Below are 15,852 nucleotides of genomic sequence, written 5' to 3'. Positions count from 1 at the left end.
TTTTTTTTGATCGTGGAGTAATATTCCATTGTATATATATACCACATCTTCTTTATCCATTTGTCAGTTGATGGACATTTGGGCTCTTTCCATAATTTGGCTATTGTTGATAGTGCTGCTATAAACATTGGGGTACATGTGTCCTCTTTTGTATCAGCATTTTTTTATCCCTTGGATAAATTCCCATTAGTGCAATTGTTGGGTCGTAGGGTAGTTCTATTTTTAGTTTCTTGAGGAATCTCCACACTGTTTTCCAGAGTGGCTACATCAGATGCATTCCCACCAACACTGCAAGTGTTCCCCTTTCTCCACATCCTCACCAATATCTGTTGTTTCCTGAGTTATTTTTAGGCATTCTGACTGGTGTGAGGTGGTATCTCATTGTGGTTTTGATTTGTAGTTTCCTGATGAGTGATGTTGAGCATCTTTTCATCACATCCTTTTTTTTTTCTTCATCACATCCTTTTTTTTAAGGAATTAAATATTACACACTTCACTGAGGCTATCTTTGTGCCCATTTCCCACTCTATCCTCCTTCTCTATTTTGGGTTATCTACACTTGAGGCTGAATTCACTGTTTGTCTCTGTGTCCCTACGTCAGCCAGTCATTGCTCTGGGCAGGTGTAGCCTCCAGAGAGGCAGATCCTTGTGTCTGAGGGCAATGGCCCATGGGGATCACAGCTGTTGACTCTTCAGCATTGACCCTGACAAGTGGATCTGCATGGACACTACAGGGTCCACTACTACACTAGGTTATCCCATATACTTTCAGGGTAAAAGATTCTGACAGACTGGCTTCAGAGGAGTTTCCTGGTTGAGTTCTTGTTTGCACTGCATTGTTGACATTTCCTGGCACTACCTACTTGCGTTCTTCTCTGTAATAGCAATGGGTAACACAAGTCTGCAAAAGTCAAGCACGGTCAGCCTCATTTGACCTGGGAGTTAAATCCATAGCCATTCCCCTGCTACAGCAGGTAAACAACTGGGTGGCAATAGTAGCATTAAGATTAAATGAGAAGGAATTCAGTGACAAAAAGTGTTAACTCTTTGCTGAGATTTCTTGTCAGTTCCTATTTCCAGTTTTTCAATATTTCTAACTATATGCATGCACTGTGACATTCAGGGTCATTCTAATTTTCCTTTTGTTAATTATTACATTCTTTAAAAATAAGAAAACCTGAGTTATTCCTGTAGTTTTTTCCTTGTCTTCTTTCTGTAGGATTAGAATGGTGTGCGGCACACAACAAAGAATGACTTCACATTCTCAGAAGGGTGTCCCACAGGCCAGTGTCATGCTTCATGCACATCTCAGCAGGACAGTGGGTGGGAGGCCTTGATCTGGGAGCTCATGGGCTGGTTTGTGATCATACCTAATCATAGTTTGTTTTTTGTTTTTTTTTTTAATTTTTTTTTTTTAACGTTTATTTATTTTTGAGACAGAGAGAGACAGAGCATGAACAGGGGAGGAGCAGAGAGAGAGGGAGACACAGAATCTGAAACAGGCTCCAGGCTCTGAGCTGTCAGCACAGAGCCCGACGCGGGGCTCGAACTCACGGACCGTAAGATCATGACCTGAGCCGAAGTCGGACGCTTAACCAACCAAGCCACCCAGGCGCCCCCCTAATCATAGTTTTATAACAATGTCTATCCTATTATACTGGCTATGAATTCATAGTAGACTGCAAATTCACCTGGGGGTGAGGTTTTATTTTGTTTTCTTTCTGTATTCTCAACAACTAGAATAGGACTAGCCACATAGTAGGTGCTTAGTAATATGTGTTGAATCAGTGGTATGTTAGCATTTCACAAAATGACATATGATTCCATTGGTGTCTTACCTCACACAGCGCTGTTTGTCAAATCTTTATTAGTGAAGCAAAAGAAGACTTAGATGGTCAAAGTCTCATAACAGAGTGGTCTAATGTAAGCCTGCCTAGGGTCACCCAACATTCCAGGGGAGGGTAAATATATTTGACTCATTATTTGCTATCAGTTGGGACCCAGACTCTGGGCTGCTTGCTCCCTTGTAGAGGACTATTTAGTTATAAACAATTTCTGTCTGTTTAGGGAAGATAACTCCAAAGGTCATGGTTTTATTGCCCTATAGGGCATTAACCTTTTGTTTTCTTTTTTTATTGTGGTAAAGTACACATAAAATTTACCATCTTAACCATTTTTAAGTGTACAGTTCAGTGGTAATAGATACATTCACATTGTTGTGCAGCCATCTCCACCATCCATCTTGCAAAGCTCTTGTAAAGCTCTTCATCTTGTAAAACAAACTCTACACTCATTAAGCAACAACTCTCCATTCCTCTTGCCTCCAGCCCCACCATTATACTTTGTCTGTATGATTTTGACTACCCAGCCTCATAAAAGTGGAATCATACAGTATTTGTCTTTTTGTGTCAGGCTTATTTCACTTAGCATAATGTCCTCAGGGTTCATCCATGTTGTAGCCTGTATCAGAATCTCCTTCCCTTTTAAAGCCCTTTTAAATTCCATTGATAACTATACCATATTTGCTGCTCTGTTCATCCATTAATGCATCCATTAAAGGATACCTGAATTGCTTCCACATTTTAGCTATTGTGAATAATGCAATGAAGATGGGTGTACAAATATCTGTTTGAAACTGTTTTCAATTCTTCTGCCAAGAAGTAGAATTCTACTTCTTTTTTTTTTTTAATTTTTAATGTTTTATTCTTGAGAGCAAGTGAGCATGAGCGGGGGAGGGGCAGAGCGAGAGAGGGACACAGAATCCGAAGCAGGCTCCAGGCTCTGAGCTGTCAGCACAGGGCCTGAGACGGGACTCGAACTCACAGGCCGTGAGATCATGACCTGAGCCAAAGTTGGATGCTCAACCAACTGAGCCACCCAGGCACCCCAGTTCTTCTACTTTTTCTACCAAGAAGTAGAATTTCTGGGTCATATTGTAATTCTATTTTTTAATTTTTTAAGAAACTACTGTTGTTTCTGCAGTGGCTATACCATTTTATATCCCCACTAACACTGCACATGGGTTCCAATTTCTCTATATCCTCACTGACACTTGTTTTCCAATTTTTTGATAGTAGCCATCCTAAAGAGTGTGAGGTGGTATCTCATTGCAGTTTTAATTTGCAGTTCCCTAATGCTTAGTGCTGTTGAGCATCTTTTCATGTGCTGCTTGGCCATTCATACATCTTCTTTGGAGAAATGTCTATTTAAGTCCTTTGCCCAATCTTGAATTGGGTTGTTGCTGTTGTTGTTTCTGAGCTTTAAAGCTCTCTATGTATTCTGGATATTAATCCCTCATCAGATACATGATCGCAGATATTTTTCCTATTCTGTGGGTTGCCCTTTTACAGTGGGGATAGTGTCTTTTGATGCACAGAATTTTTTAATTTTCATGAAGTCCAATTTGTCTATTTTTTCTTTTGTTAACTATACTTTTGGTGTCATATTCTAGGACATTAAGCATTTTTGTGTCTAACTTTGCATCTTCTTCTTTTTATTTTCCACTGATTATACATATCAGTTTCTTGTATTATTTTTTTTGAATAAACTTTTTCATCCTGCTGGTCAATGACTAATGAGTTGATAGGTAATAAAGTTGAGATATCTTTAAAAAGAGGTTTGCTATGTATTTCTATGTAAAAAGTATCCCAGAACTAAGTGGCTTAAAACAATAAAAATCATTACTATCTCTCAGGGTTTCTATGAGTCAGAAATTTGGAAGAGACTTTGTTGGGTAGTTCTGTCTGGAGTGTCTCATGAGATTATAGTCAGAAGCCTGCTGGGCTGCAGTCATCTGAGGTCTTGAGCAGAGCTGGAGAATCCACATGCAAGGCAGCTCCCCTGCATGCTGGCTGGCAAGTTGGTGCTTGCTGTTGCTTACTGAGAATGTATAACATGAGAAGAGCCAAAGGCCCAGGAGAGAACCCTGAGTGTCACCCACAGGAGGCTGGGAGGGAGCAGCCAGACCAGCAGGATAAAACAAAGAGGATGAAGTGGCATCAAAGCCAAGGGAGAGAGATTTATAGAGCAAGGCAGGCAACAGTATCAAATGCTTTTGGGAGGAAAGTACCCACCAGATACAGCAGCAAGGAGGCAACCTTGATGACCTCAGGGAGGCCAGGTTTGATGTGATGGGACTGGAATCCAGGCCCGAAGATATTTGGAGCTTCTGTCAGAGTTGAGGTTGGATCACAGAAATAGAAGGTCAAGGAAGCTTCTAGTTAGAGGAACCACATACGAGGCTTAGGATCATGACTGGGAAATTTTAGAGCATGTTTTGAAAGACAACTTGAATGAAGTCACATTTTGTTTTTTTACACTCCCTCCCCTCTTCCCACACTGACCTCTACTGAACATACTGGAGCTAACTCTGATCTTGGTCAGCCCATGGGTTAAATAAGAACACCACCGCTAATGGAGTTTGGCTCATTCATCTTTGTACCCCTCACAGCAACAAGCAATTGCTTTACAGTATTTGAACAAAAGATCTTCTCTGCGGTTTTGCACAAATCATCATATCCTTGGTAGAATTCTCTCTTTTCAGGCAGTTCAGAACCTCTTGCCTGTTAACTTCTTAGCAGCCTGGCCATGCTAATTCCTGTGTCCATTGACTCTCTGGGCTCATGTAGGTTTATGTCCAGTATGAAAACGAGGGGCCAGCTGGTGTCTTATCCTAACTGTATCACCTAACCTCTAACACTAGAAAAATGAAACCAGGGGAAAGCTGTTAGTGAGGTTCTCAGTGTAGGCTGAGGCCAACTTGATTTTACTAAAGGACTTGCTAGGTTGGTGCTTCTGAAACTCTGATATGTGTGGTAATTACCCAGAAATTTTATTAAAAAGCAGAATCTTGGGGCACCTGGGTGGCTCAGTCAGTTAAGCATTTGACTTTTGATTTTGGCTCAGGTCATGATCTCATGGTTCGTGAGATGGAGTCCTGTGCTGGGCTGTGCGCTGACAGTGCAGAGCCTGCTTAGGATTCTCCCTCTCCCTCTGCCCTCCCCCCCCCCTTCAAAATAAATGAACACTAAGATATATATTTAGGGGCACCTGAGTGGCTCAGTGGGTTAAGTATCCAACTCCAGCTCAGATCATGATCTCATGGTTCATCAGTTTGAGCCCCACATCGAGTTCTCTGCTGTCAGCACAGAGCCGGCTTCAGATCCTTTGTTCCCCTCTCTTTCTGCCCCTCCTCTGCTTGTTTTCTCTCTTTGTTTCTCTCTCTGTCTCTCTCTCTCTCTCCCTCTCTCTCTCAAAAATAAATAAACTTTTAAAAAGTATGTATTTTACACACACACACACACACTCTCTCTCTCCCTCTCTCTCTCTCTCTCTCTCTCTCTCTCTCTCTCTCTGAAATCAGAATCTGATTCAGTAGGCCTGGGCTGGGGCTGAGAGTTTGCATTTGTACCAGGTGCTCAGGTGGTGGTGTTGGTATTCCGACCACACTTGATTAGCAAGGTTCTAGGCAGTGTTCCCTATTTTCAGGAACCACTAACTGATCCCTGGTTGGGGGAGGCAGGTGCAGAAAGAAATTCAGATGTCCTAGATCCAAACGTTTTCCAAGAGCCTAGGTTTTCTTTTTATTCTGATCCTATTTTTTTCTTTTTCAACTCAAAATAGCTTTAGAAGCAAATAGGCAGACAAAGCCCCTCCAGTCCTGACTGGGATGAAAGAAATGCCTCGTCTCTCTGTGACTTTTTTGGACAAGCCGGAAAGACTCATTTGGTGGCATGAGCGTTTGACTCAAGAGGCTAAAGAGAGAGCAAGTTAGTGCTAGACCAGGGGCCCACAGAGGGTCTGGGGATGATGGCCTGGCAATACCTCATGGAGGGAGTCTTCTTGGGCCTTGTCTTTTTGTCTCCCAGGCTCCGGGAAAACCACGCTACTAGATGCCATGTCTGGGAGGCTGCGGCGCATGGGGACCTTCCTTGGGGAGGTGTTCATGAACGGCCGGCTGCTGCACAAGGACCAGTTCCAGGACTGCTTCTCCTACGTCCAGCAGGTGGGCGCATCCCCAGTTCCCGCCCCAGCTGCTGCAGCCTGGCCTCGGCCACTGCCATGCTGATGCCTCCCTCTTTCGCAGAGTGACACGCTGCTGAGCAACCTGACGGTGCGGGAGACTCTGCGCTATGCAGCACTGCTGGCTGTCAGTCGCTGCTCCCCAGGTTTCCTCCAGAAGAAGGTGGGTAGCATCTGGCCTTCTGCAGCCCTGCCCCCTAGGGTATCACCCCACAATGGTTCTGCACCCCCCTTCCCTCCACGTATCCATTCCTCCCCTTCACTCTTTACCTCTTTAGTGGGGACTTGCGCTGCCCAGTATGGCACCCACTGGTCACCTGTGGCCTTGAGCACTCAACACATGGCCAGGCCCACTTGAGATGTGCTATGAGTGGGAAACGCCCAGGGGTTTTTGGAAATTAGTCTGAAAAAAAATATGAACTATCTTATTAATTTTTGAAATACTGGTTACAGGTTGAAATGGTAGTATTTTGGCTGTATTGGGTTAAATAAATTATATTAAAATTAATTTTACTGGTTTCTTTTTAAAATGTCACTACTAAAACATTTAAATTCTATACGTGGCTTGTATTATATTTCTATGGAATGGCATCGTTCTAGGAGCTCAGTGTTTGAATAGTTATTTTCCTCACAGTACTTTGCTCTGCAGCCCTGTTGAGACTTTTCTCAACTTTCTTTGAGGCATTTTGAATGTGCCTTATCCAAACTGGATTAAGTTAATGAAGGGACTATTGACTTGTCAACTCTTTCTGGGTTTCAGTCTGTTTCTTTAAGTGTATCTAATTTGGAAGTAGTCAGAGGTAAGCCCACAGGGACTAAGGGTGTGTGGGTAGGTGTGCCACCTACAAAGCAGGTGCAGTTCCCTGGGAAATAGGCCCTCAGAGGAGGGTCACCAGAGGAGGCCAGCAACATCTGTTTCAGAGGCTTCAGCAAAGCCACAGCGAGGTTCCTCCTGGGCACACAAATTCTATCTGCTGTCCAGACTCCAAGGTTAGCCTCCTTTAATGCCAATGGGGCTCCAAGGAAATCCTCCATATCGGCTGAGGGCGCCCCATCTTTATCAAGCACTGCTGAGTCTGCCCCAGGAACTTGCTCAATTTGTCCCTGGCATTGGACTTTCAGACAGGGCTTAGAGAGTGGAATTAGGTCTAAGCTGTGTCCCAAGTGCCAGCAGATTTGTTTGATAAAATACCTGGGTGAGTAAAGAGCATTCTTCTGTTTGAGAGTCCTAGACAGTGCTAGAGGATAAGCTTTTACTCCAGAGGAGTCTTAGCAAGGAGCCTGGCCCTCAAAAAGGACCATCAGCCTCACAGAGTGATACTTAGCTCTGTTCCTGGAGGTTACCTTAGAGTACTCAGAACGCATGGTGAGGTTCTTGCTACTCTACTAGGTTATACAGGCATTCCTTGGAGATACTGTAGGTTTGGTTCCAGACCACTGCAGTAAGGCAAATCCCAAAATCCATGGAGTCAGGTGAAGTTTTTGGTTTCCCAGTGGATGTAAAAGTTATATTTATACTATACTGTAGTCTGTTAGGTGTACAGTAGCATTATGTTTAAAATAAACAATGCACATCTTAATTTAAGAATGTTTTAGGGGCACCTATGTGGTTTGGTCAGTTAAGAATCCGACTCTTGATTTTGGCTCAGGTCGTGATCTCATGGTTAGTCAGTTCAAGCCCCACATCTGGCAGCACAGAGCCTGCTTGGGATTCTGTCTCCCTCTCTCTCTGCCCTTCCCATGCTTGCACATGCTCGTTCTCCCTGCTCCCCCTTTTTCAAAATACCTAAAAATAAACTTAAAAAAAGTAAAAATACTTTATTGACACACGAAATAAGCAAATGCTGTTGGAAAAAATGGTGCCAGTAGACTTGTTTGACACAAGGTTGCCACAAATCATTACTTTGTAGAAAATACAGTATCTGTGAAGCCCAGTAAAGTGAAGAACAGTGAAACAAGGTGTGTCTGTACTCTGAACTCTCATAGCTGGCTGACATTAGTCAGGCTTTGTTCACACATAGTATTGCATTTCATTCTGGCATCAACCCTATGAGGGAGGTATTATCTCCTAACACACAAGATTAAGATCAGATAGTTGGGAATGGCAGAGCTGGGATGTGACCCTAGGCTGTCTAGTTCTATCATGCCTTCCTGAGCTCCTGGGATCTCCCGAGCTGCATTGTGATGAGAGAAGATGGAGGTCGAGTTCAGCCCACACTGAGGCACATACATATTCACGTGACTTACCCCTGACAGTGAGTAACAGATGAGTCCATCTATGGACTTTGTCTCTGCTTGCTTTAGTATTTCTGTTTCTAAAAAGGGCAGAAAAAGATCCTATTGGTATCTGAGTGGGAGAAATGAAATCATAAACAGATTCTTCTGAGTTAGTGATCCACTTATGTCACATATCCCAATGAGAGAATGAATCTAAGAAAGCCATGGATCTCTTCCCCAGGAAATGCACATATATGCATAAATACTCAGAAAATTCATGGATGCCTTGCAATCAATTGATGGCAAAATTGTCCCCCCCTGCCCCCAGTAACTGTTCTCTTGGCACTGGCAGCCCCTAAAAGTCCTGTGAAAGTTTCTCTGCCTGAGAAAGTACTTTCTGAGCAAATCTAGTCCACAGAACATAAAATCTAGACAAAGTAGTAAGAAGGAAATGGTGGTAATAGAGGGCAGAGCACAGCAGATCTCTCCTCTAAGGAACCTGAACATAAAGCTGTGGTTGACATGGGCAGTCTCTGTCTGCTGGATTGTGGGCTAAACCTTGTGCTTCATGGGCCACTTGAGAACCCAGACAGTTCTCTCAGTCCCAGTCTGTCACTTGCTAGTGGTGTGACCTTGGGCAAGTTATGTACCTCTCTGAGCATCTGTTTCCTCCTCCATAATGAATAAATAATAATGCATCTCTCCTGGTATTAATGTGAGGAATGAGTCCATTTTGAGAACACATAGCATAGAGGTTGTTGATCCCAGTGATCCCAAGGGTTCCTTCTAAGACATTGTGAATTCCATTCCCAGTAGTGTTCACCAAACAGAGAGGCTTTGGGATAGAGTATGAGACATCTGAAACAGGTTAAAAAATGCCTCCTCTCTCTATCCCTTCCAAGCCAGGAGAGCAAGTTTACTCCTTTATTCTGGTTGTTGCAGAGCAAATGACAGGGATGCTCAGGAATCTGCCCTGGCAGGTGAGCACATCAGCCTGGCCATATCAAGCAAAACTCAATTCCAGGATCCTTCTACTCTGATGGCAAGAGGAGACCCTTTTTTCCAAAATAAATCATACTGGTTTATTTATGCATTATTAACCTCGTTTTTCTTTGGATGTAATATAGATGTATTCCTTCTTGTGGTCAAATCTACATCTATGCTTTTGATCCCACTCCTGGCTCTTCTGGAACTTTGTTCCACAAATTATCTCCTCTTTTACTCCAATCTACTTTGTTGTTATTTTTTTAAAGTTTTTACTTATTTTGAGAGAGAGAGCAAGCACAAGTCGGGGAGGGCAGAGGGAAGGAGAGAGAGAATTCCAAGAAAGCTCTGCATTCCACACTGAGTCGGATGCAGGGCTTGATCTTATGACTGTGAGATAATGACCTGAGTCGAAATCAACAGTCGGGTGCTTAACTAAGTCACCCAGGCGCCCCTACTTTGTTGTTACATATTTTTTTAATGTTTCTTTTTGAGAGAGATACAGAATGCGAGCAGGGGAGGGGCAGAGAGAGGGAGACATAGAATCTGAAGCAGGCTCCAGGCTCTGAGCTGTCAGCACAGAGCGCAATGCAGGGCTCGAATTCACGAGTGGTGAGATCATGACCTGAGCTGAAGTCAGACTCACTACTGACCTACCCAGGAACCCCTGTTGTTATTTTTTAATGTAGTGTTTTGTTTCTTTTTTCATGGTAAAAGTAACACAGTCTCTTTGGATGTGTATGGGAATGCAACTCATTACCATATATGTAGGTATTTTCAGTCTGTTTCTAGCTGCTTTCCCCAGGCCCTATGTAGATATGGGTAATCAGCAAGGCAGGGCCAGAAGTAGAGGTTTTTGAGTCTCTGGAGATGGGTTAAGCTGAGGAAGGAAAGAAGGAATGGGAGGGAAAAGGCCAACCTTCTTGATTAGACAGTCATTAAAGAATGTTTCTAGTTTTGGGGAAGTTGAGGAGGAGGAGTAAGGAGAGGGTGTCAGGGAGTGGCAGAGTCTAAGAGAAGTGGAGAGAGAACTGGAACAGGACATGAAGTGTGGCTGTAGGTAATAAACTGGGTCCTCTGTAAAGTCCTTAAAGATATTCAAGTAAAGAATTGGCATTATTTTTAATTACTTTTGATAACTGGATTATATTTGATGCAAAACCACACTGAAAGTGGGCCAGGTGGGACTCCAGGACTTATTTGGGTTATATAAGGGTAGTCAGGTTTAGTTCAAACCAAATTAGGTTTTTTTTGGTATATAAAACATTTATTATAATAAAATTTCAAAAACCAGACATATTTTTTTAAATGTTTATTTTTGAGAGAGTGCGAGCAGGAGAGGGGCAGAGAGGGAGGGAGACACAGAATCGGAAGCAGGCTCCAGGCTCTGAGCTGTCAGCACAGAGCCCAACCTGGAGCTCAAACTCATGAGCTGTGAGATCATAATCTGAGCCGAAGTCAGATGCTTACCCGACTGAGCCATCCAGGTGCCCCCAAAACATATTTTAAAAAGTATGTTGTAACTGTACCTTTGGAGGATCTTTATGCTGGACTCAATGCAACATCGGAAAATAGGGGTCCAACAGGGGCGCCTGGGTGGCTCAGTTGGTTAAGCATCCAGCTTCAGCTCAGGTCGTGATCTTCTGGTTCGTGAGTTCGAACGCCATGTTGTGCTCTGTGCTCTCAGCTCAGAGCTTGGAGCCTGCTTTGGATTCTGTGTCTCCCTCTGTCTCTCCCCCTCCCCCAGTCAGTCTCATTCATTCTCTCTCTCTCTCTCTCTCTCTCTCTCTCTCTCTCTCTCTCAAAAATAAATAAACATTTAAAAAATTAAAAAAACGATTTCTGTGAAAATAGGAGTCCAGTGAAGTCTTCAGTGTTTCCTGGTGAATTTCCCTGAAACAAATGTAAACAGTTTTGTTGCTCTAGAGACTTTTAAAAAACAGTTTTATTATTTGTTCTAATCTGACACATGTATTATGATTTAGACCAAATTGAATTTTACCATAATAGGCATGTTCTCCCTAGAGTGTGGTGAAAGTGGCTGAGCACTCCCGGGAAGTGTGTTGCCTCTCCCATGCCACCTGCAGGCCATGAATTAGGGCAGCAGCCCAGCAGACCAGCCTTCTGGGACTTTGTGTCTCAAACAGGTGGATGCAGTCATGGTAGAGCTGAGTCTGAGCCACGTGGCAGATCGACTGATTGGCAATTACAACCTTGGGGGAATTTCCAATGGCGAGAGGCGCCGGGTCTCCATCGCAGCCCAGCTTCTCCAGGATCCCAGTAAGTGGAACTCAGAACTACTACCGGCTGCTGCCCATCTTCCATAGGTCTGGAGACGTTTTCGGTCCCTTTTTTCATAGTCTCCATTTGCAGAGAGGTTTGTGTGGAACTGACGTCCCTGACATCAAACCAGGGACCCAGTTTCTTTGGAAATACTATGTAGTTCCTGATGCCATTCCACCATCTGAGTACAAAACAGCTCTTAGACTTGGAAACACTGCATTTGTGTTTTAATGTGCAGTGAAGGTCTTCCATGAACACATGGGCCTGGCCTGTCCATCCTAACTTCTTACTAGCACCACTGTGTGTGCTGTGGAAAACCAGTGAGTTTTGGTGTGACTAGAGGCACTAATGAAATGGCAGGAATTAAAGCAGGACTTTGATACACAAAAAAGTGTGTATTTTGGAGGGAGAAGTATCAAGATGAGGTAGCCAGTCACCTGCCTCTCCTGCTGAGTTTGGTCATTCTCCCTGCCACTGGGGGAACCTCAGCACTTACATGCCCCTAGAAGAGGACATACTACATTTGGATACTACACTGAGGCAGACTAAGACTGCCTGCTCTTCAGATGGTGGTTGATCACTAGAAGACAAGGAAGAGAGATGTTCTTAACAGCCCATCTCACTTTTTAGGTAGAAAGAACCACATTTAAACTCTCTAAAGAATCTAAGCCCCTGTCCCACCTCGGACTTTGTTGTATGGGTCAGAGTTTTTTGCAGCACAGAAACCGTGTCAGTATTGGAAAGTGCTCCACATAAAGTGAGGTTATGTCTTTTTAACCAGCCTCCTCTCAACCTTTTGAAAACAACTTGGTGCCTGCTCACCAGCCCTCGTGCTTTGTCATTGGTCCTCTGGACAGAGCCCCAACAGTCCACAGTACCATGTGAGAGGCTGATCTTGTTTCTGCCCTGTTCCCTCAAGGATTAAAGCCAAAATGTGCTATGCAGCTGGGAGTTGGGTCTTACTAGGTCAGGTTCTCTGTCTTGGGCTTGGGCTGAAAGCCGGTTTACATGCAGGTACTCCTCACAGCATACTATTTGGATGGAGTAAGATGGGATGAGACATCTCCGTAAAGAACTATTCAAAATTCTGAGTTTAGAGCCCAAAGCCCAGGCTCATCAGTGACTCAGAAACCTGACCCTTCCTTGCCTGCAGAGGTCATGCTGTTTGATGAGCCCACCACAGGTCTGGACTGCATGACAGCAAATCAGATCGTTGTCCTCCTGGCAGAGCTGGCTCGCAGGAACCGCATTGTGATTATCACCATCCACCAGCCACGCTCTGAGCTCTTTCAGGTGAGAGGGACGTCTCTTGTTCCTGCTTAACTCATCAGGGGTGGGTAGATGAGTGTGTTGAGATGAGGATCATGAGGGAGAGATTAGTACTTGTCAACCAGAGCAATTGGAGCCAGTATGGGCTTCCTGATATAGGAAGGGCACCTACCATGTACCAAATACCTTCTGTGCACTAGCTCATTTAGTCCACACAACAGTCCTATGAGGTGGGCATCTGTACTGTCACTTAATAGAGAAGAGGGAGCCTTAGAAATGATGCCAAATTTAGTCAATACCACACAGTAAAAAAGCTGGAAGTGGCATTCATGGTCCAGTTGGCTTCAAAAGCTGTGTCTTTCCACTGAATCATATAGATTTCCTTCCAAAAATCTCACTTCATCTTCCCAGGATACTTCCCAGGATACTTTCCCAGGAGCTGTTATTTGCCTCTTGTAGACAAGGATCTGAGATTAAACACATGGACATCTTGTCCAAGGTCACTCACTCAGTGGCATGACTAGGACTCAGACCCAGGTCCACTGGCCAGCTCCAGGAGTTCTCCTCCACCCCAGATGTGATGCTGGGCCCAGGCCGGATGCAGCATTGTGCACAGGAGCAACCCCAGCTGAAAAAAATAGGGACATGCTCTGTGTGTCTCCAGTGGACACAATAAGAATACTGATGCATGGCTAAGATAATCAAGGACTCACTGCTTGGAAATTTATTCTCCTGAAGAATATGGTAACCTGATTATACACTAATACCATCTATTTTCCAATCAGCTCTTTGATAAAATCGCCATTCTGAGCTGTGGAGAGCTGGTTTTCTGTGGGACACCGGTGGAAATGCTTGATTTCTTCAATGGCTGCAATTACCCTTGTCCTGAACATTCAAACCCTTTTGACTTTTATAGTAAGTTTTTTTTTTTCACCTTTCCCATCATGAATGTTTATTAAACTTAACCATCTCAGATTTCTGCCTGGATGTCAACAGCACTGGTGGATTTTATTCTTGTTTTTGTTTCGGTGTTTTCACTCTTTAAGGAATTAGTTTGGCTGGGTCCCTTAACTTACCATCTGATAGATGACCTGTCAGACTGAGGTGGGAGATCTCTCTTAAATGGGTGCATGTCCACTTTGTCAGAGAAAAATAGCTGAGCTTCTAAATTCTCACAGACAGCCTCAGTTGAATCCTCAAGGCCTTGCAGGTAACTTTAAAAGAATTCTGATTTTATAGGTGGGCATGAACAGAAAATATTTTGATTTTATAGGTGGGCTAGTACTCCTGAATCAATGATGAAACATGTATTATAAGCCATTGTGCATATATTTGCATTTAAAAACTCATGGGCCATTTCTTTTGGGAAAAAATTAGTGGACCTGACATCAGTGGATACTCAAAGCAAAGAACGGGAAATGGAAACCTACAAGAGAGTCCAGATGATTGAATCTGCCTACAAAGAATCAGCAATTTATCACAAAACCTTGGAGAATATTGAAAGAGCAAAACACCTGAAAACATTGTCAACGGTTCCGTTTAAAACCAAAGATTCTCCTGGAGCTCTCTCTAAACTGGGTGTTCTCTTAAGGTAAGAGCCTCAGCCCATTTTAGGTGGTTAGGCATCCACTAGTGAAAGAAAAGGAATTAAAACAGGGCTGTTTGGTTTTCAGGAGAGTGACAAGAAACTTACTGAGAAATAAGCTGGCAGTGATTATGCGTCTTGTTCAGAATCTGATCATGGGTTTGTTCGTCGTTTTCTATCTTCTGCGGGTCCAGAACGATGTGCTGAAGGGTGCTGTCCAGGATCGCGTGGGTCTTCTATACCAGTTTGTAGGTGCCACCCCATATACAGGCATGCTCAACGCTGTGAATCTGTGTACGTGCCTGTGCCTAGGGCTGGGGGGTGGGGGGCACTTCCTCTCTTCCTGAATATCTCCCTTCTCCAGCTGGCACCTTGCAAGACTCCATGATTATAAGGGTATTTTGCTGAGCTAAACTTGGCCCTCTCCAGATTCTCTCCCTGGGGAATGGTAACTACTAAGTTACTGATATCTTAGTGTGAATTAGTTCACCAAGTAGATCTCTGAGGGTCTAAGGATCCAGGGAAACATGAAATTATGAGCTGCTGATGGGGCAGGGTTTGGGAAGGGTTTTTTTTTAAAAAAGATCATCCCTGTTATCCCTTTCTCGGCCATTAGGATGTACAGCCCCTGGGAACCCAGATACCTGCCAACTTTGCACCATTAAATTCTTTTTGGAGACTATTTTAGGATAGCCAGCACCTAATTTTAAAACTCAGATAATCCAGAAGCAATACCTAGTTGCCTGATGTTCTGTGCCAAAACCCTGCACAAAAAGAGGACAAAGTACCTCACATCATTCATGACCGTTTTGCACGTGTGTTCTTGAATTTGTGACACCCTTCCTTTGATTTTAGAAGGAAATAAATTAGGACAGCCTTTGCAACCATACTGTAATTCAAGTAGAGTAGATTTCTGTGGTGGAAGGTATTTATAGTTCTGTGGATGGCAGGTTCCCCTTTCCAGGACTAGGGAGCCCCGGCTGGTTCCCACTGTACAGCCTCAGGTTTAGTTTTCGCTAGCCCTCCTTCCTTAGCTGTGTGGTGGCCAGCTGTTCTGAAACCTGCTTTCCATGCCCAGTTCCTGTGCTGCGAGCTGTCAGTGACCAGGAGAGCCAAGACGGCCTGTACCAGAAGTGGCAGATGCTGCTGGCCTATGTGCTGCACGTCCTCCCCTTCAGTGTCATTGCAACCATGATGTTCAGCAGTGTGTGCTATTGGTAAGGGGCTATTCAAAGGTGTTTAGTCCCCCTGGGCCAGGCCTCCTGGGGAGTCCCAGATGGCCACTGGGACCAATGGAGGGGGAGCTCCAGGGTGGACAACTCCTTGCTCTTGGCCCTGGGGGGTCTGTCTTTGCCCATCAGTGTCTAGTACAATGTCCTGTCCTTCAGGACAAATAAAAGAACCCAGCTGGGGGCTGCATGGGACCTGAGAGCAGATCAGCAGGACTACATGTGCCAGGGACAGGCATGTCCCACATCTCCTGCAGGGCCTGG

At 44.1% G+C, this 15,852-nt stretch overlaps 1 protein-coding gene across 3 annotated transcripts in view; it reads left to right on the top strand.

The window, feature by feature from the left end:
- Positions 1-15,852, top strand: part of ABCG5 (ATP binding cassette subfamily G member 5) — a 32,660-nt gene that overhangs the window by 2,194 nt on the left and 14,614 nt on the right. The window contains exons 3-10 of one of the 3 annotated variants that reach the window (XM_019465781.2): positions 5,868-6,004; positions 6,086-6,184; positions 11,370-11,502; positions 12,659-12,798; positions 13,560-13,689; positions 14,152-14,365; positions 14,448-14,518; positions 15,438-15,576. In XM_019465781.2, the coding sequence (XP_019321326.1) occupies positions 5,868-6,004; positions 6,086-6,184; positions 11,370-11,502; positions 12,659-12,798; positions 13,560-13,689; positions 14,152-14,365; positions 14,448-14,518; positions 15,438-15,576 (1,063 nt within the window). Of the gene's footprint in view, positions 1-5,867; positions 6,005-6,085; positions 6,185-11,369; positions 11,503-12,658; positions 12,799-13,559; positions 13,690-14,151; positions 14,366-14,447; positions 14,654-15,437; positions 15,577-15,852 lie in introns of all 3 variants that reach the window. The other 2 variants (XM_019465708.2, XM_019465819.2) reach the window with 2 other exon arrangements.

This window comes from Panthera pardus, unplaced genomic scaffold (assembly GCF_024362965.1).
Source record: "Panthera pardus isolate Hobbes unplaced genomic scaffold, ASM2436296v1 HiC_scaffold_25, whole genome shotgun sequence".
Lineage (NCBI taxonomy): Eukaryota > Metazoa > Chordata > Mammalia > Carnivora > Felidae > Panthera > Panthera pardus.
The sequence above is the reverse complement of the archived record's forward strand: the minus strand, read 5'-3'. Positions and strand labels throughout refer to the sequence as shown.